Genomic DNA, 19,193 nt, shown 5'->3' on the forward strand with positions numbered 1-19,193 from the left:
TTTGTTCTCTTCAGAAGCAATTTGTAAGGGGTGATTCAAGCATGAACACTTGGAAGATAGCAAATAGTGGAAATTGAAGTAGCAGGGCAAGTGAATTGTTATGTTTAAAAGGAAAACGCACACGGCTTGGAAAAAGTTTGAAAATATACACATTAAAATAAACCCACAAAATCAACGTAAGAACATTTCTACACTCTAAATCACGGAAAGCTGTGAACACCTCCTGTAATCCCAGCAGCCCAGATTTGAGCTGTTCTGCTCTCTGTTCCTCCTTGCAGCACCCCTAACCTGATATCAGGCTCTGAAATCACGGACAGTTCCAAGTTCAAGCACACCACACCCCCAAGTATAAGCAGTTATAAGAAGGAGGAAATTATTTTTGAAACCAAAACCAGAATTAAAAAAAAAAAAAGAGATCTAATACCTGAGATCAACCCGTGACTTCCTGTGCAATCACATGCACCCCAGTGACAGACAGAAACTGAACAGCTTGGCAAGACATGAAGCTTATCACAGGTCAAAACCAAAATCACTTACTTACAAGCTGGGCAATGTAGAATAATACACAATTGTTAACAACCAAATTCCTCTGTGCCCCTCACTCTGTCCTCCATTTTGAGATGGGACAATCCATTAAAATGCAGTCACATAAAATTCGGAGGTACAAAATAAATCAATTACAGTAAAAATAAAAGCATTGGGCTCGAGCATTCCTTAAGTGCCAGCTCTGACAGACACAAGCAGCATCAAACAGCTCTCAGAACAACAAATCATTCTGCTTTTCATTACTTAGATAAGTTACTTTAATGACAAGTGAGTGACCAGCCCATGTCTTAAAGATGTAGGGTAGGATTCTGCACTAACATAACTCAGTACACTTACACCAACTTAATCTTACTGTCAAGCACTGTTATTTGTAACAGAACACATCTTAAAGCTCACCTTGGGTCTGATGCTGCTGCATTCAGTCAGCAAACTCTTGCAGTTCTTATGGACATTCACTGCACAATCTGAAATGCACACATAAAAGGTCTTAATTATTCTTGCCGTTCCCACCTAGGGAAAAAACGAGAAAGAAATAAAAGATCTCTACAGAAGAGATGCAGATGAACCTGGGGTGTTTCAGTGAGCTTCCCTGTGCATGTCCTGCTTGTGGTTCCACGCCATGGTTGGAAGGGACCTTAAACATCACCTAGTGCTCTCCATAACTACAGTAAATCTGAGACCACCAGCAAAATGTTTACTTGGCCTTAAACATAACTAAATAAACAATGATCAAAATAAGTCTGAAAGATCAAGCTCGTGGATCAGAAAGATGTTTACATGTTATGCAGCTGCCACAACTGCAGGAAATCTGAGCAGAGCACCGCACTGCCAGGACCTGCAGCACAGCAGCCTGGCACAAGAGACACAGCTTCTCCCTCCTTTGTGACTTTTCCACCAGGATCCTGCCCCACGCAAGAAAGGCACCATATAGGACACATGAGCTATTTTGGCACTGATGAACACACATCCCCAGAAAACAAGAAGCTGGATAAAAGACAAGCCAGAACAACATGCAGCCAGCTGACAGCAGCAACCCTCTCCTCCTGAGAGGAAGGAGCAAACTGGAGGGCTCGGTCATTGCACAAAAGGAAACCAAAAAAATCCTTTCCAGGGTCATGCTGGGTTGGATTCTGTATGGTTTCTGGCTGGGCTCCATCAGGACAGAACCAGCACCACTGAGGGGGGGCCCACCCAGCCCTGCCCCACACATTGCCACCGCTCCCAAGACCCACGCTGTCCAGCCAGGACTGGGTCCTACACCAATCCATACACGTCTGATCAAACTTAAACCAGACACTGACACACTCTGCCATTTACCTCTATTCAGTGATTACGCTCAGTTCTTTCCTATTAATGGTTACAGTAAGCAGTTCTTCAGAACATACTCTTCAGATAAAGACCTTTAACACCCTCTGTCACTCAGCTGCTATTTTTCATTGGATCCAGTGGCACACCTAACAGCACTGTGATCTGGTTTCATATGCAGCTAAAAGATTCTTCACACAACAGGAGAGAACATACTAGAAAACAGGGAAACGCTGCAGAAAAGCCTCAAAAAACCACAGATAAATGTGAGGACGTGGTTCAGAAAGATTACTTGAAATGCTGGGAACTCACTGACTTCCAAGGGCTGTTATTTTTGCCCGTAACAGAACTGAATTCTGAGAGCTGGCAGGAATCAGACTGCTTTATAAGCACGCTTCCTCTTATAAAACATATTCCATCTTTCCCACTTTTGCTGAACCAAACACCCCAGTCAAGGATGAGAACGAGGCTCTGAATTCTGCTGGGATGGATTTCCTTTCTCTGCACACAAGGACTCTTTGCATTCTTTACTCTTTTGGACAGCCTCTCTGCACACAGGACTGGAGAGCAGCAGAAGTCAAGAAAGCAGCAAAGAGAAAAAATAAAGGCACAGAAAAGAGAGGAAGTCACAGGAAACCAAAAAGGTTGAGACTGACTTAAGAGCAAAGACAAATAGGAAAGGGTCACTATTGATTTATACTGATAATTGATACCTAACATCAGAAAGCACCATTTTTGGGTCCTTCTCATACGGTATGAGGAAAAAAAGTGAAACAAAACCAAACATCCATGACCAAGAGGGTCATAAACATTGTTAATGGTCCTGTTTATGATTAAGGATAATGAGATGAATAGCTGATAGAATAATGATATTAAAATCAAACAAAGAAAAACTTCCCAAAACTTTCCCAAGGGCTCCCAGAAACCAGCTCACAAGGAGTCACATAGGAGCATTTTATTGCACAACACATGACAGTGCCCAAGAAGCACAGTGTGGACTCCCAGGACACACGAGGGCAGTGAGCAGCTGAAGAAGGGCACACAAATACCATTTCTCCCCCAGCTGCAATCCCAGTGTCTGATCCACAACACAGTAATGTCCCACAGGCGCCTTCCAGAATTGGATTCCAGGACAAATCTATGACTCACCAAATATTATGAGTATTATGACCCTGACCTTTGGTCTGGAACGGTACTGCCCAACAGAAGAACTCTTAAAAGGTCATTTGCAGACAGTCACAATGCTTAGATAGAAAATTCAACTACTGATGGTTTTTCTCCCTTCAAATATCTATCATTGTGGTGTTTTAAAATGACTAATTAAAAAACCCAAACCCTTTAAAACACTCAAGTTCAGGCAAGGACACCTTTCATACCATTTCTAATGACAGAACAAGTTCACGTACTGCTTTAAAGCTAAGGATATCTCTACTGCCTATTAAATCCAACCAGCCAAAGAGGGCTATGGATAAGAGCTTCCTGGTGAAACAGCAGGTTTATGTGTTTTCAAATGTCTGACACTTCAGAGATCAAAGAGAACCTCATTCTTACACCACACAAGGTTATTATCCTTTCCTGAACCGACAAAGAAAACATGCAACTCTGAACAACACTCGTGTGAATGATTAACACAGAATATAAAAGCTGAATTTAAACGAAGATGCACAACACGGCGACAGAGAAACACCTCAAGTAGCTGCAGCACTCCAAAAGAGGCAGAGCAAGTGGATGACAAATGCCCTTCGGAAAGGGGAGGAGTTCCACTCGAACTTGAGGAAGTTTCTGTATTTGGTTAATCCAGGTCATGCACTTCCAGGAACTCGGAACTGATTTAACTTTATCCCGGTGGCTTCAGCAACCAGTGTTTGCTTATTTTGCTATCATGCCTAATTGCACAGAGGCAGAAACCAAATACTGGAAGAGTACACAGCGACAAGATACTTCACATTCTGAAACACCAGCAGTCCATGTGACAAAGCAACACCAGACTACATTCAGCTTCAGCTTCCCCCTTGCTCTCTCAAACCAACCTATCCCACCGTATCTGGTTTTATTGTCAAAACAGCACACAGCTGTGCAGAGGGCCAGTGTCACACCCAGCACTGCACTTCTGGGGGCTTTCATGTTTTCTTTAAGTACAGAACCCCATGCTGAAACAAATGGGCAATGGACGTTTTTCTTTTTAAGCAATACCAAATCAAATGAGTGCATTACACTAAAAGAAACAAGTTCTATTTCAGTTCTGTCACACAGAACCCTTCCCCCACTCCACAGGAACACCGCAGGACTGAAGCTGCAACGATGACAATCTTAAAAGGTATTTAAAGCATTTCATATGTAAACATTAGGTGGAACTTCAACACACCGTGTCAGATGGCTCCTGGTTGACAGCCGAACTTCACGGGTTTATTTTTATACCATACTAAAGGGAATTTAACTATTTCATTCATCAATTTAGAAACCCAAATCACACAGCCTGCTGCTAAACTCTTTCAAAAGGGATTGCACGGAACAGCTGAGAAGGAAAAGTTTCTTCCCTTAGTTTTACACAGAAGATGTGGAGACTGCAGTAACAAAACCACAGCGGAGTATCTTCGAGCAACAGTCAGCAATTTGTCTCGTTCGTTGGGGCAGCAAAACCCAGCACAGCATCAGATGCATTCCTTCCCCAGAGTTAAGGGATCTGACGTGCATCCGAGGCACATCTCCGCGCTGCAGCCCCAGCGCCTGCAGAGCTGCGTGCGAGCACACAGGGCCGGTGCTCCACGAACACAGAGCTGCTCCGGCCCCGGCAGCGGGGCGAGAACCGCCTGCACACGAGGCCGCAGCAGCAGCTCACCCCCCTCAGCCTCCCAGGGGCTCTCAGGTAAGGGCCGCCCCACCGCTGCGTGCCCCGTCCCCAGGTTAAGTCCCGATCCGTAAATCCCGCGCAGGATTCACAGTGAAAGCGAAGCGCAGCGCCAGGGCCCAAAGCCGCGCTCCCACCGCAACGACCCCGCGTGCCTCCCCCCACCCGAGGCGGCCTCCACGCCCGGCCCTGCGGGGGGGGGGCTCGGGGCCGGGCGGGCCCGCGGGGCGGCACCGCGGGGAGCCGGGGACGGCCGGCAGCCCGGGCCCTTACCGGACTCCCCCGGGAACCGCCGAGCCGCACTCCCGGTCCCGGGAACGGTCGCCACAGAAACAGGAAACGCCCCTCCGTGTCCCGGAAGCAAAAAGGGGCGGGGGGAGCGCACACCTGCGCATGCGCGGCACCGCCCCGCAGAGCGCCGGGCAGGTGAGGGCGGGGCGGGGCGTCGTGCGGCTCGGGGACACGCGGCCCCGCCCGGTGGCACGGGGACGGTGAACCGTGACACGACAGAACGTGCCGAGCGTGAAGCGAGCCGGGAGGAGCGTCGAGTCGGTCACCTGGCTCCGCACAGCTGCACCCAAACGCTGCCGAGCTCCGGCAGCTCCCCGGAGAGGAGCACAGGCCGCCGTGAGCCTCCCCTCAGCCCCACTGCTCTGGGCCCTCAGCCCCCCCTTCCCAGCAGCAGGACCCGGCAGTTGCTCTCGTTAAGCTGTGTGCAGCCGGTGATTACTCTCTTAACTTGTCTGGACCTCTGCAAGGACCTCTCACCACCCTCGGTAGAGTCAACAGCTCCCAGGTTTGGAGTGCTGGTGAACTTATTTGCAACACCTTCTCATCCTACATCCAAGTAATTCAGGAAAACTGCCCTGAAACGGAGCCCGGAGGAGCTGTGCCGTGCGGGTTTCCAGGGGACCTGCCTTCCATCAGCCCCTGCCTGCAGCACCAACAGAGACAATGGGCCGTTAATAGATGGCTCACAGCATCCCAAGTGACAGCTTTAGCACGGCACTGTGTGTGTTTGTGCGGTGCCAGGGCTTTACTCTTTACTCAGAGTTCATCATTCAAAGCCTGGCAGGATTTGCTGTTCAACATAGTCTGTTTGCAGCAGCTTCTGCCGAGGTGTTGGGGTTGGGTTGGCAGCACTCACCTGCCCTGCAAGCACTGTGCCCTCAGCAAAAGCAAAGGAGGCACTGTTTCACTGTCAGCAGCTTCATGCACTGACCTGTGTAACTAATCTGCTGGGAAAGTGGTTCCCTGGTACCCATAGGGTCTGTGGTGGGACAAGGTGCTAGAGCCACCAAAGAACACCTCTCTGGAAAGAGGAGAAATCAGAACACCTTGCAAGCTCCTCTCCCACCCAACCTGCTTCTCCCTGAGCTCCATCACAAATCTGTGCATGTGCAAGTTGCCTGTAAAGCCTGAAAATGCAACATGTGCTGTTACAAAGCAAAGCTTGAAACCCACCTTACAGCTTTCACACACTGCTTTGGAAGAACCTGACATCATTTTGTCTGGAAGTAGGTTGAAATCCTACTGCCATGAGGCCAATACTGTCTCTAGTTTCCACACTGCAACCTACTTCATTGATTTTTTTTTTCATCTTATATTTGCAAGCTTTTCAGAAATGATCCCTTTTGTTCTGCTGCTGTACAGGACTAAGTACAAAAAGATCCGGATTGTTTATCGGGCCTCTCAGCACTAAAGTCATACAGAGAAATAATCATTAAATAAAGCAGTTTGAGGGTAAACAGCTGGCTGCCACTTTGTGCCAGATGAATCCTTGGACACTCCAAACTTTGTGCTTCGCTATAATATTAAACTACAGCACCACAGCTTGCCCAGTGACAGCTTTCATGGAGAGAACACGCTGTGCTTGTGTGGCTGGCCTCAGGGCATCTCCACTGAATCAGTGCAAAATGTGGCATAGCAACCAGCTGAAACACTCCATGGCTTAGAGCTAAGGTTTGAGTTGCAAAGAAGAGAAGAGCACCGCACCAGCTTTCTAACCCTGGGTAATTCTCTGTAACAACAGATGTTTTCTTACAGAGTGGGTAGCGAGTAGCTTGCTGTCACACAGCCTGCTGCACTTGTCAGGCCAGGTATATGAGTTACTGAGGAAAAGCAAGGAACAGTGCATTGGAAATGTTCCAGACAAAGGCAATTCTGCCCACAAAGAACGAAGTGAAAAGCAGAGAAGCACTGAGAGCAACACACTTTTCAGCTTCCTTGTCTAAAACCTCAACAGTTGCTGTGAGCGTTCGGCAGGGCTCTGCAGATTCCTAGTTCAGGGTTTCCTCTGAAACCAACCTCACAGACCACTTTCACAATTGCCTTAGATCCCATTTCGTTGCCTTGTTGACTACATTAACCCACAGCCTATCACAGTCGCTCTGGTTTTGCCTGTTTTATTTGGACTCCTGTCAGTAATCACTCATTCCAAGCGGGACTCCCAGGCCATTTATCGCTGTCATCATGTTACAGCAGCCAAACCTCCTTTTCCCCCAGAACAGAAGCTTTTTTGGCAGTTGTGTCTCTTTCCAGAAACAGTTTCAGGTTGCCTGCTGCTTTTCAGATTTCCCAGGGCTCTGTGCAGCCTGTGAGCAGAAATCTCACAACAGAAAATCGACGACATCCTTCTGATGGAAAGGTAAACCTCTCCTTCCCTTATTGGTGCTGCACTGGGAATTCTAAAAGCAGAAGTGTGTAGGTACAAGAGCAATGTAAGAGCTGAATTTCACACACTGCTTTTCAAGCCCAAGCCAAGAGCTGTCCTGACCAAAACCTACCAAAGCAACTGCAGTAGCAACCGTAGGTTTGCTTTAGAAAAAGACAATTGATCTGATCTTGCAAAAAAGAACTGGGGCTGCACCTTTCCCATAAGGTAATGAAGATGTAATACTCAACAGAAGTCCCAGACATCCCACCTCTACCCCAGTGCTCAAGCTTAGGCCCCCAGGAGGGAAGCAATCCTGCCATCACACCCTTGGCTTCCCTCCTGTATGGGAACTGTTGAATCACGGCCTGAACCACTGATTGATCACCTGAGGTGAGCACCGAGTCAGCCATGGGGGCACAGGTGAAGGTGATATACCTGTGTGAGTGGAAGGGGTGGAGCCTGGCTCCACATCTCCCAAACCCCATTTAAGGGCTGACCACCACCAGGGAAGGATCTCTTCTTGGAGATCCCTCCCACGTGGAGTCCCCTGTGAGCCTTGTCATCATAAAGGTGAGCCATCTTCTCTTTTGTATTATCTGTATACTGTTTATATAGAACTACTTAAAATATACCATCCTCTATGCTATCTCCTTGCGGAGTGCCATCATTGGGAGTTATTTACCTTACACCTCCATGGCACAGCCTGCTTGGAGGGCTCCCTCCTGTCAGGGCTTTCCTGGGATCCATCATAACTCCCATTGCATAAACACTGGAAGCATGTTTATAAGAAAGGATTAATTTAGGCACAGAACCTTTTCCACCCTTGACAGCAGAGGCTCAAAAGGAGCTTTCTTCATTTCCAGGTGAACAATAAACCCAGAGCCTCTCATCTCAAAGTTTATACAACAGCAAAATTTGGGTGGCTGCAGCTGTTGAGATCCCAGTTACCATAAACACTGCTCTTTGTTCTTCATCCCTGCCAGACTCGTACCACTCCGTCTGGGAGACTGAACCTGGAGCTCCCACCTGCACCGAGAGGCACAGTGCTGCAGTGTGAGGGCGGATGAGAGGAACTGGGAGGGAGAGGTAAAAATTACCCCACGCTCAGCCACCCAGGCTGCCTACCTTCTTCAGGGTAGCAGAAGAATGGTAATTCTTTGCTCCGATTTAGAATTCCTCCTGCTATTACTTTGTCTAAGAGCTCTTGCTCCTCTATCACATCCCAGCGGCAGCCACAGAGAGTGATAAGACCTCAGACATGAGAGCGGCAGCTCGTTCCAGCCCTCCTCCCCCGGCTTCAGCCCAGCCCTTCATTAGTTTTTATTGTATTTCCCTTCTCGGAGCCCGGTTCGTTTTCCACCACACGGTGGTGCTGCAGTTAAAAATACCACGGAGATCACGTAAACGCGAGCACCTGACCGAGAGGTGGACCGGGAGGTGGCTGCGGGCCAGAGCAGATAGCTGGGCGAGCATCCCGAGCTTCTGGCAGCGGCTGCAGCTCAGCCCCGACGGAGCGGCTCTCGCTTCCCAAGGGCAGGAGCATCGCTCCGGCTGCACGGTGGCCCAGATCTCGCTTCTCCAGAGCCCTGTGACCCACCGGGAGACCACGCGCTGCTCCTAGCTGCAGTCACAGCAGCTGGAGATAGCAGCTATCAGCTCTGCTGCCCAGCAGCAGCTTGCAAAGGTTTCACCCTTGTGTAATCCAAATATAAGCACTCTCGGGCTAGCAGCTGTCGTGCAACAAGTCCTCTACACAGATCTGGACACAGAGAGGCCGTTAATTGTTACGAGCATTGCAGATGCACAATTGCTCAGCCTTAGTTAAAGCCACCAGAAAGGGAATGCATGAAAATGAGCTGTGCTGCCCACGTTTGCTCAAGCAGCATAATCCCCAAGCAACCCAGAAAGCCAAAAGAGATGTCATAGTCCCAAACACAAAGCAGTTTGTCAGTCACCATGGAGTTTTTCTGCTGAATGTTAATAACATTTGAGGACACGGACTCCTCGTGGTAAGTCTAAGTAACAAGGTAAAGGTTAAGATGACTGATTTCCAGTCCCCACACACTTGCAATTCCAAGCCACACTGCCATTTAGACAGTGTGCTCCTGAGATCACAGAGCTCCAAAACTGTTGTTGAGAGAAGGATTGCTCACCCTAGCAGTGACCCCTGAGTTCCCTGGAGCAGGACGTGGCTCCAAGCTCTCGCTGCAGTGTGGGTCAAGGGCTACCTGCAGCTGCTCAGATTCAGGTATTTCTGGTACAGCAGCATGCAGCACTGCCAGCAGAGCCCTAAGAGGTTCCCGAGGCAGAAAGAGCAAAGCACAACTGCCTCCTCTCAAAATACTTGAGTCCCCTCTAAATGTCTACTTGCTTTTACTCAGCTCCCTCCTTTCTACTTTCTGCTGTGATGCCTTCAAAATGTTCACTAATGGCCTGTGGTCCTTTTCAGTTCTCCTCTGCCCTGAAAGGAGAGTATGTTTCTCACACCACATGCACAAGGGCAGCCAGAGCTTCTGCTCCAGGAAGGTTTTACTGACCTTAAGAGCCTCTGAGAGTTCTTCACTTGAGCATGAGAATTATTGTAGGATACAGGGTGGAGAAAGAGAGCAATTCTCTCATTTCCAAAAGATTTAATCTACCCACAGACAACTCCTCAGGAATTAAAGTGTTCTTCAGTGCCCTGAGGACCTGCCAGAAGGGGAAGGGACAGGGTTCATCAGCCAAGGCCATTCAGCAAGGCCCCGGGGAGAGCAGCAGGAGGACAGAGTCCTGTGCATGCCTGCAGAGGCACAGCTGCCATTCTCATGCACCACATGCATCTGAAAAGCAGCATCCTGGGAGGCCCAACTCAACTGCCGTGTTAGTTGTTAAGGGTCTGGGTGCTCCAGGACTCCCTATGCACATACACGGGCTGGTGCTGAGCTGACTCATCACTGCATTAGTAAAAAAACAGCCTAAAAAACAGCTTCACTCGGGCAGCAGGGGCAAAACAGAGCATTGTGAGAAAACAGCTTGTTAAAGTTGACCTAGAAGCCTCCTTTGGGAAAGGGGCAGGAAATGATTAGGTGGCCAAAGATAACAAGGATAAAATATTGCCCAGCAGGATTTAGACTATCTGGAGATTGACCAAGCCAGGACAAGCAGCAGGGTGGGTAAATCAAGCCAGGCAGAAAAGTGAAGCAACCCACAAAACCCACGGGGCTGGCTGAAGCAGGGGAATGGGTGTCCTGTGCAGGGAGGGCAGGGAGCAGGTGAGAGCCGGGCTGGGTCAGAGCAGCAGCGACAGCCGTACTCACTCAGGCACTGCAGACCACTTTTATTCACGAGGGGTTTGGCACACAGCGAGCAGCTGGTGCCACTGGAGAAAACCCCTGGCACAAGCTGGTGCCGATTGACCTCTTTCCAACTCTCTTTTGGCTCCTTTGTTTCTTTCTCCTTCTCTTTCTCTTTTGATTGCTCTTTGTTCTTACCCTGGAAGGAGAGAACAACATAGATCCATTATGCCTTGCACTGCTCGCAGTCTGTTGGTTAAACCAAGCAGGCAGGAGTGGCACACAGCAGTGCAGTGCATCTGTCCCTCACCTTATCCTTCTGCCAGGACCCGGTGACACGGCTCCGCAGGGAACTCAGGCGTCGCATCACCTTTGTGCCTTTCTCTGCTTTGTCACTCTTCCCGCTGTCCTCGTTTCTGAAATAAGACCAAAACCATCTCACCTGATGGAGAAGACAACTGACCAAGCACAGGTTAAGGAGATCACTGATGAAGTTTATCAGAAGCATTGCCTTCAGACCCCATCCCTGGACTCTCCACCCCCTGGAGGTTCTTGTTCAACATCAGTCATTCTTGAAAATAAGGAGATAAGCTTTCAGATTTTGTCTGGCTCTGGTTTTGGTCAGAGTCATGCACAACTGGGCCCCAGTCCATGCTGAGCCATGGCAGACACCAATATCCTGTGCACAGCATTAGCAGGGCAGTTGAGCTAGATGAATAGGGGCTAAAAATAAGAATCTGCTCCATGGATACGAAGTGTGTGGATTACTGCCCTCCTCACTTACTCGTTAGACAGGAACTCAAACCAGGTGAGGTTCTGCTGGGAGGAATCACTGCCTTCTTGCACACAAACTCTCTTTTTCGCTCTGTACAGGGAGAAGACATCAGTCACACAGCACATGACACAAGAGCAGATCTTTGGAGATGGGCAGCAATGCGTTTAGAGACACAGAAGAGATATTTGAAGTGCTACTTCTCTGTGCAGTTCCTCCCTGGCTTCACTGGAAGGATATGGTGATTCTGGTACCCTCCCTACTTGACCACTGGGCTCCACACCTGGTTTGCAGGTAGGTCCCAGGCAAGACCTCCCTGCCCAGATCCCTCTTCCAGACACACTCACCCATGGTACTGTTTCAGCTCCCGGAGTACCTGCTGTACAATCAGCCTGTGAGGGAAAGGGCAGAAGAAAAGCAAAAAATTAGAAAATTTCCTTTGCAAAGGAATTCTGCACCCCACAAAGAATCAGGCACTGTTTTATGACCAACATTGAGCCATGCTCTAGTGTGGAGTGGGATCTCCCTTATGGCTTGCTGATGGATCTCCAGTAGCTCAGATGCACTCAGAAATTTCAGTTATCTCAAAGCAGCCAGGGCTGACAATACCTACACTTGGTCTGGGGACACATGGTCCTTCTCCAGCATCTCCAGAGCAGGGGGTTCAACACCTGGAACAGAAAACACTCTCAACAGACACCCTCATTTTCTGTATCACACCTTCCTTCTCCAGTCTATATTACACTGACTTCCTGCTTGCAGCTAGACAGGGGCTGCCACCACCCCAGAGACCCTCCAGCTTCCCTGCATGGCTGTTCCTGCTGTTACTTCTGGACAGTTCTCTACATTTGGCTGAGTGTGAGTGGGGAATGACCAGAACATGCCAATGAGTCACTGGGGGCATGTCTGTGCTTAGACTGCTCTGAGCTGAGATCAGACTCCAAGTCAGCTTGACTTCATCTCGGGAGCTCCCAGGACCACATGGAAGAGAAGGGCAGAGGCTATCTAGACTTGCAGAGGCATTTATAGCTGTTTTATAACAGAACCACAGATGAGCTGAACTCATTTGAAGCTATACATGTAGTCTACACGAACCTTCTATGGCCGAAAGAGAAGTGTTGAAACTGCAGGGCATCTGGGGGGAGGCAGCCTTGCAGGCTGATGGGATGGACTGTGGCCTCAGTCTCTTCTTATCACTGGCACATTCCTAGAGAGATAAAAAGTCGTGGACATCTTTGGTCCTTCGTGCACCAGGAGAGCTTCCACCAGGGCACAACTGGCAAGGCAGAGAATGGGGCTCCCATGCCAAGTGCCAGCAGTCATCCCTGCCTTCCTGCAGCCCCCCGCCCTGTGTGCCCACCCAGAGAGTGCCAGGGCACATCCCTCACTGCATGCTGCTAGCTGGGTACAGCAGAGCACAGGATTAGGCCAAGACCTAAGAAATGCTTCTTGTCACCAGCACTGTCCCAGAGTCTCAGTGGTGAAGCTGGTGAGCAGCTGCTGCATGGCCTAAACTGGGGGTGGGAACGTTGCTGGAACAGTCAACTCTTCACTCATTCCACGCTGCAGCAAGGGAAATTCCAACTAGATATTTGTTAAAAAAGGGCTCTGCAGCAGCCAGCTCCCAGGGCCTTTGTCCTGCAGTTTGTCCCACAGAAGAGCAGCCCCGTCCTCGGTGAGGCTCCTGCAGTCCTCCTGGTTCCGTGCTGGTGGGAAGGAGCCAGCCTGCAGCTGGTGGCTCCTGCACCCCATTGCACACTCACCGCCTCCTCCGAGCCCGGGCAGGCCGGGCTGCTGTGCTGCAGTGGCTCTATCTCCACTTTGATCACCATGCTGCCCACGCTGCTGCTCCACGCTTCCCCCCGGGGCAGCTGCAGGGGCACACGAGGCTGCACGCAGGACCCGCTTCCTTTCTCTGCCTCCTCCTGCTCGGGATCACTGCCTCTCTCTGTGGTATCCAAGCTGAACCTAATTCAGCAGAGAGGAAGAAGCCAGCTTAGCAGAGCCATCCCATAATGCTAGGCACAGAACAGCCCCTGCCACATCCTGACAGTCCTAAAAGGTCTACAGCTAAGACAAGGACAGCCACCACAGCGGGCACATGGGAGAGGGAATGCCAGGAAGAGTCAGTTTGGACACCAAGAAAGCAAAAGCATTTTGTCTGGCTGCCCTCAGCTGGTCCATGAGCTCCTCAGCCACCTGGGATGTCCCGTGCTGGGATGTACAGCAGCTCCTGGGACCCTTCAGCTGCCTCTCCTGTGTAGGAGCTGCTGCCTCGATGGCTGCAGTGCCCTGTGGGCATTTAGAAACGGCAGATGTGGTCACTTGTTGACTCACCGCCGTGATGCCATGTCATAAATTCTGCCCCTCTGGGCCCAGGTTTGAGGAATGGAAAATAAATAAACCCTCCTCAGGGAAATGAGAGGCAGAGCAGCCCCCCAGCACCCCATGGCATCCTGAACACCGAGTGCTGCAGCACCAGCAGCACAGGAACAGAGTGGTGGACAGGGCTCCGTGGAAAATCTCACTCTCTGCAGCAGGTTCTGCCTGCAGCTCACTGCCATTGGTTCCTACGGCCAGGCTTCAGGGAGCGTGTGCTTAGAGGACAGCAGGGCACGTTCCCCTTCCCTACCCCTCCACTCACACATGCTTCATCGCTGACCGAGGAGACCAACGCGGACGGCCGCTCTGTGCCACCGCTGCTCGTGCTCCTGTTGCTCTATAAACTGTGAATGATCCACGGCACATGGCACAACAATGGCTCTGAGAACCAAAGTCAGAACTTGATAAAGAACTGCCAAGATTTCGGGCTGAGATAATTTTAGGGCACCTTATAAGGAGGAGAGAGATAAATAGTCATTGCTGGCTTGCACCTAGCTCCCAGCCAGCAGAAGGATCAATACATTTGCCCGCAGGAACCCAAAGCAGAGCACTGCAGGAGCGGAGCACAGCAGTGATTCCAGGCCTGGAAAGCACCCCCAGCTTCCTATCGCACTGCCTCTGTCCCTCCCCATCCCACCCCACATGGGCAGTGAGCACACAGCTGCTTCGGGGCAGGAGATCATCCATCAGCAGTGCTGTGTAGCACACGTCCCCTCTCGGGCTGTGTTACCTGCGCCTGCAGTCCACAGGTGACAAGGGGCTCTCCCAGCTGTGCCTCCTAGACGTAGACATGGATCTCACCAGCGTGGGGAAGGACCCCGTGGCCTCCTCAAGGTCCAAAGCTTCGTCTTCCTCTGCAGGACACCCAGCAGTGCTGGCAGCTTTGTTCAGAAAGTGGCAGTCGGCCTCACCATATCGCACCGAGCAGGAGATGGGATTGGAGAAAGCAACATCCACAGACATTGTGCCCAGAGCCCCTGCTCTCTCCTCCAATAAGCGAACAGCAGACGCAGCCTGGGGGGCTGGTTCTGACTGTGCTGCCATCTCTGGTGCTGCACTGTTGGCTGGAGGGCTCAGGATCCCCAGGTCTTTGTAATACTCTGTGCCATGCAGAGCGGAGTCTGACAGGAGATCCTCTGTGCTGCTGTGCAAGTCTGCTGCTGGGACATCCAGCTCTGTGGAAGATGAGTCCTCCTGCAAAGGTGGCAAAGGCTCAGCCTGAGCACAGCGAGTCCACCCGAGAGCCTCGTGCACCATGCTGGGACTGCCCTTCTGCAGGGACCTGCCCCATACCCAGCAGCTGAGCTTGCTCCAGGGTCTTACAAAGGTTGCCTCCATCCCCTAACATCTCTCCATGCCTCGTTCCCACTGATGCTCAGCAACAGAAGCACTATAACCTTGTATCCCTAGTGAGTTTGGGTCAGTACTCCTCCCTCCCATCCCCACTCCATCTCAGATCTCACTGAATGCAGTGCTGACCCAAGTGCCAAGCCCAGCTGCTGTCCTGCATGGTGGTAGTGGAAGGAAAGAGGACACTTGCCTTTTCTTCAGCTGTGCTGGTGAACAAGGGGTCATCCTCAGCAATCAGGGATGGGAGGAAACGCTTGGGGCTGTGGTACTCCAAAGCAGAGGGACTGCGGTCGGTGAGCTCCCGTAAGCACGGCTTGCAGTCAGACCCTGCAAGACACAGAGGGTCACAGCGTGCCACGGGATGGCCAGGGTCAGCCCCACAGAGGGGTGGCACCAGGAGGAGCCCTCTGCTCCCTCAGTTCTTGTGCTCTCAAGGATGCCACTGGGCAGTAGGATTGGAGGACTTCAGGCAGCACTGAATCATTAAGGTTGGAAAAGACGTCTAAGATGAAGCCCAACCATCAGCTCATCCCCACCACTCCCACAGAACCCCGTCCCCAAGTGCCACACCTCTGCAGCGGTGGGAAAAGGCAACTCTCCCACCACCAGCTCACTCTGCTCCACGTGGATGCTCCCCACGCAGAGCACGGGGGGGGGTGTGAGCTCTGAGTGTGTGTGCACAGCACCCAGCAGCTCATTGAGAAACAAGCAGGGCCTGGCCTCGGTGCAGCACAGAGCATCGCCCGGCTGACTGCAGCACATTCCTATGCAGCGAGACACAGTGTAAACCTCAGCCACGATCTGAACCATCGCATATGAGTCACGGAGGCCCTTTATTCCTCTGAGATGCACACAGCTGAGGGGAGTGGAAAAAGGCCAGGCTGCAGGCTGCAGTGCAGGGCTGAGTGCTGGGGAACAATAGTGAGAGGCTGTGAGCTGCAGGCACCAGCTTTTCTGTGCGAAGCAGTGTTCGTTGTGTGCAGCTCTTTAAAGGGGCTCTGGGTTATACAGCAGAGAAAACAGCCCACGAAGGCACTGTTTTAATTCAGAGTTTTCCTAAAGCAGGCCGTCTAAGAAGGCTGTAGGATTGATTTCACAGGAAACTTCTCCTGAATAGACAAATTCCCGCTGTGATCGAAGTGCCTCAGCTGTAGGGTTGGGTAAGGGTCACCCAGCAAGTGTTAACATCACCTTTTGTTTCCAGATGGCAGCCAGAAATGAGAGTGCTGGCCAACCATCGTGGGTCCTGGCACAACCCCAGGGAAGCTGAGCAGCCAAAGCTGTCGGTGAACTGCAAAAGCCACTGAACCCCAGAAACAGGCTGGGATTGAGTCCCAGGTAAGCTGACCCAAGGGGAGCAACCAGGGGGATGGGGACATGTGAGGACAAATCATGTTTCTCCTCTACAAGCCCAAGGACGGACACAGGAGCAGGCTGCCTGCCTTCACTGTCCCTTGCAGCAGTGCCTCAGAGAGAGGAGCAAAGCCCCGAGAGGCAGAGATGGAGCTGCAGGAGCTGACAGCTGCTCAGCCTGACAGAGGCCAGAGCCCTGCGGGTTGGGCTGAAACAAAGGGGTGTTTTCCTGCAGAGTGGGTCCTGACCAGTGCCAAAGCTGGCCCTGCACCAGGCTCCATCCCGCAGCTCTGAAGTGGGTCCCTGGACCAGACTCAGCTCCTCGGAGGCCTGGAAAACATTCCCTGTCCCGTGCGAACTTTGGCTTTGGCTGTGATGTCAGCTGCAGTTGATGCCCCCCAGCCCCACCACACAGCTCGTGCCCCCCCAGACACTTCAGACACTGCTGTTCAACACATGATAAATCAGCTTTGCAGCCAGTGGCAGTGACCGTTGGGCACCAGCACGTGGCCGCGGTGGTGGGGACACCATTTTAGGCAATGTGTGAGCACCACGCTGGATCCTGGGCTCGCTGGATCCTGGGCTCCTGCATTTACGTCCTCCGTTGGGTGACCCTGGGCTAGCACCGCTTGGGCACAGGGATCTGGTGGAGGGGCTCATTGGGGAAAACACATCTCCAAGCATCAGGTTATGGTGAGATGAACAAGGAAGGAGCACACAGGAGCTGGGAGCATCCCTGTGTCTGAGATGGAGGTGGTCACCCCTACCCTAACCCTAACCCTGGCTGTTGGAAGGGTGCCGCTCCATCCTGCTGCTGCGTGGTGCTCAGGGGATGGCCCTGCAGCTCCCCGGGCACAGCCAGGCACCTGCATTCACCTTTCCTCTGCTGAAACTGGAGATGAGATGACAAAATGACACTTCCAAGAGCACATGCTGTTTGGTTAAGGGGAACATTAAGCAGATTAGGTATTGCTGTTGCTTAATTCGCCTCTGGCCAGGAACCATAAAAGGTTATGGCTGCAGGGAGCAGCTCCACCAGAGGAATTCCCAGGGTAGAGCTGGGGACAAAGCATCACACATGAGTGGGGCTGCACTGTGCTGGGCTTTGCAGAGCATGGAGACGCTGGGCTTCTGCCTGGGGAGGAAGGAAGTGGTGGCTGGTGTCCCTGGCACGCGGCGGTCTGGGGCAGCCCTGGGGTGTATGGTGCCACTGGGACAGTGGGACCCACCACCTGGGTCCAGAAGGAAGAAAAATGCAGAACAAAGCTGGGCATTTCCCAGCAACTGGGGGGTAGGGGCTGCTGGTAAGCTCTGGGAGCCCCCCTGCCCTGCCCTGCTGGCCCAGCACAGCCCTGCAGGATGACCAGAACTAGAGGGGCAATGAACTGCAGAGCAAGTGCTGAGCTCACCGTGCCAAGATCGGATAAAGCGCAGCACTTCGCCCGCGCCGGGCCCCAGCTCTCTGGGCACTGGCAGCAGTGGGGATTGGCTCACACAACCGGGGCTGAAGGAGGGGAGAAGATAAGGCGTCCAATGCTGCAGCACGCTGCACAGCAAGTGTCCTTATCACTGCCTCTGGGACCTGGTGCTCCGGGCATGCGGGGCCAAGCGAGCGGGGAGGGGGCTCAGCTGGGCTGAGCAGGTCTGCAGCCCCCCACAGTACCATGGTACTGCCCAGGCCATGAGCTCAGGACGGCCGTGTCGGTGCTTGAGGGCACTGGGGCTGATGCATTTTGAGCCTTTGCAGTGATCCCAGCACGGTGTGGGGTCCCCAGTGCAGGGCTGGGGGCTGCTCCTGCTCCAAACCAAGCAGCTCAGACCAGGTTCTCCTGCACATCCACAGAGGGAGAGGAGAGCGAGGGGGGAGAAAAGCACTGGTGCACATCACAAGCTCTAATGGCACACAAGCTGTACCCAAAAGTGTCGGGCCTAGGGCAGAGCAGTGTCCAGCTCCTCCAGGACCACGGCTGTCTCCTGTCCTGGGGGTCTCCCTCCTCCCCTTCCAAGTCACAGCTCTGTGCAGCGATGAGGCCGGCTCACACAATCGCTGGTGTTTCCCATCCCACGAGCCACCACAGCCCGGCCCGAGCCCTGGGCACGGGGCTCTGAGGCTGAAGGAGCATTTCACCCAACATCTCCTGGGACACTGAACTCTGAGCACAGAGCTCGAAGCTCAGCCTCGGCCGGCAGCACACACACAGCTGCCTGCAGGCACTGGGACCTCCGGCTGCTGGCAGCAACAGAACGTATTTATTACAAAACCAGAAGGCTGATTTTTAACCCGTTATCCAGCACACGAAGGCATGGACGTGCCGTGAGAGCAATCGTAGTGGAAGGAGCAGCAGAAACGGACACGTAAGCAGTGTCCCCACGGAGAGAAGCAGTGGGTGCCGGTGCTGGGGGACCCCAAGCTCCCCACTGTCCCCTCCAGCCCGCACAGCTCGGCCCTCGCTCCCCACACTCACACCATTACCTCGCTTAAAGGACCACCGCTTCTTCCAGCGCTTGGAGAACGACGGCCAGGAGTGATTGAGCAGTGAATCCGACATTGGGGGACCCCCTGAGCCCCACCAGGGACAGCTCCGGGCGGGAGAGGACGGCACAGATCACAGCAGAGCTCAGTGCGGTCTAAGGCAGCGCTGCAGGCTGCAGCCCAGGGGCTGCCAAGGGGGGAGTGGAGCAGCCAAGTGTTTTGTCAGAAGTATCAGC

At 52.2% G+C, this 19,193-nt stretch overlaps 1 protein-coding gene across 5 annotated transcripts in view; it reads right to left on the reverse strand.

Annotated features, from left to right (window-relative positions):
• ARHGEF18 (Rho/Rac guanine nucleotide exchange factor 18) overlaps nt 1–19,193 on the reverse strand; it is a 37,830-nt gene extending 18,637 nt beyond the window's left edge. Inside the window, exons 1-11 of one of the 5 annotated variants that reach the window (XM_065748832.1) lie at nt 18,958–19,193; nt 15,322–15,458; nt 14,512–14,975; nt 13,163–13,367; nt 12,495–12,606; nt 12,013–12,070; nt 11,747–11,791; nt 11,412–11,492; nt 10,938–11,043; nt 10,652–10,826; nt 943–1,010 (exon numbers count right to left, since the gene is read on the reverse strand). In XM_065748832.1, coding sequence (XP_065604904.1) covers nt 943–1,010; nt 10,652–10,826; nt 10,938–11,043; nt 11,412–11,492; nt 11,747–11,791; nt 12,013–12,070; nt 12,495–12,606; nt 13,163–13,367; nt 14,512–14,975; nt 15,322–15,458; nt 18,958–19,033 — 1,527 coding nt within the window. In that variant the 5' untranslated portion in view covers nt 19,034–19,193. Of the gene's footprint in view, nt 1–942; nt 1,011–10,651; nt 10,827–10,936; nt 11,044–11,411; nt 11,792–12,008; nt 12,071–12,494; nt 12,607–13,162; nt 13,368–14,511; nt 14,976–15,321; nt 15,459–18,957 lie in introns of those variants that run through there. The other 4 variants (XM_065748828.1, XM_065748829.1, XM_065748831.1 and 1 more) reach the window with 4 other exon arrangements.

This window comes from Cyrtonyx montezumae, unplaced genomic scaffold (genome assembly GCF_038088225.1).
Source record: "Cyrtonyx montezumae isolate F1298 unplaced genomic scaffold, pur_monq_1.0 scaffold_51, whole genome shotgun sequence".
NCBI classification, from domain to species: domain Eukaryota; kingdom Metazoa; phylum Chordata; class Aves; order Galliformes; family Odontophoridae; genus Cyrtonyx; species Cyrtonyx montezumae.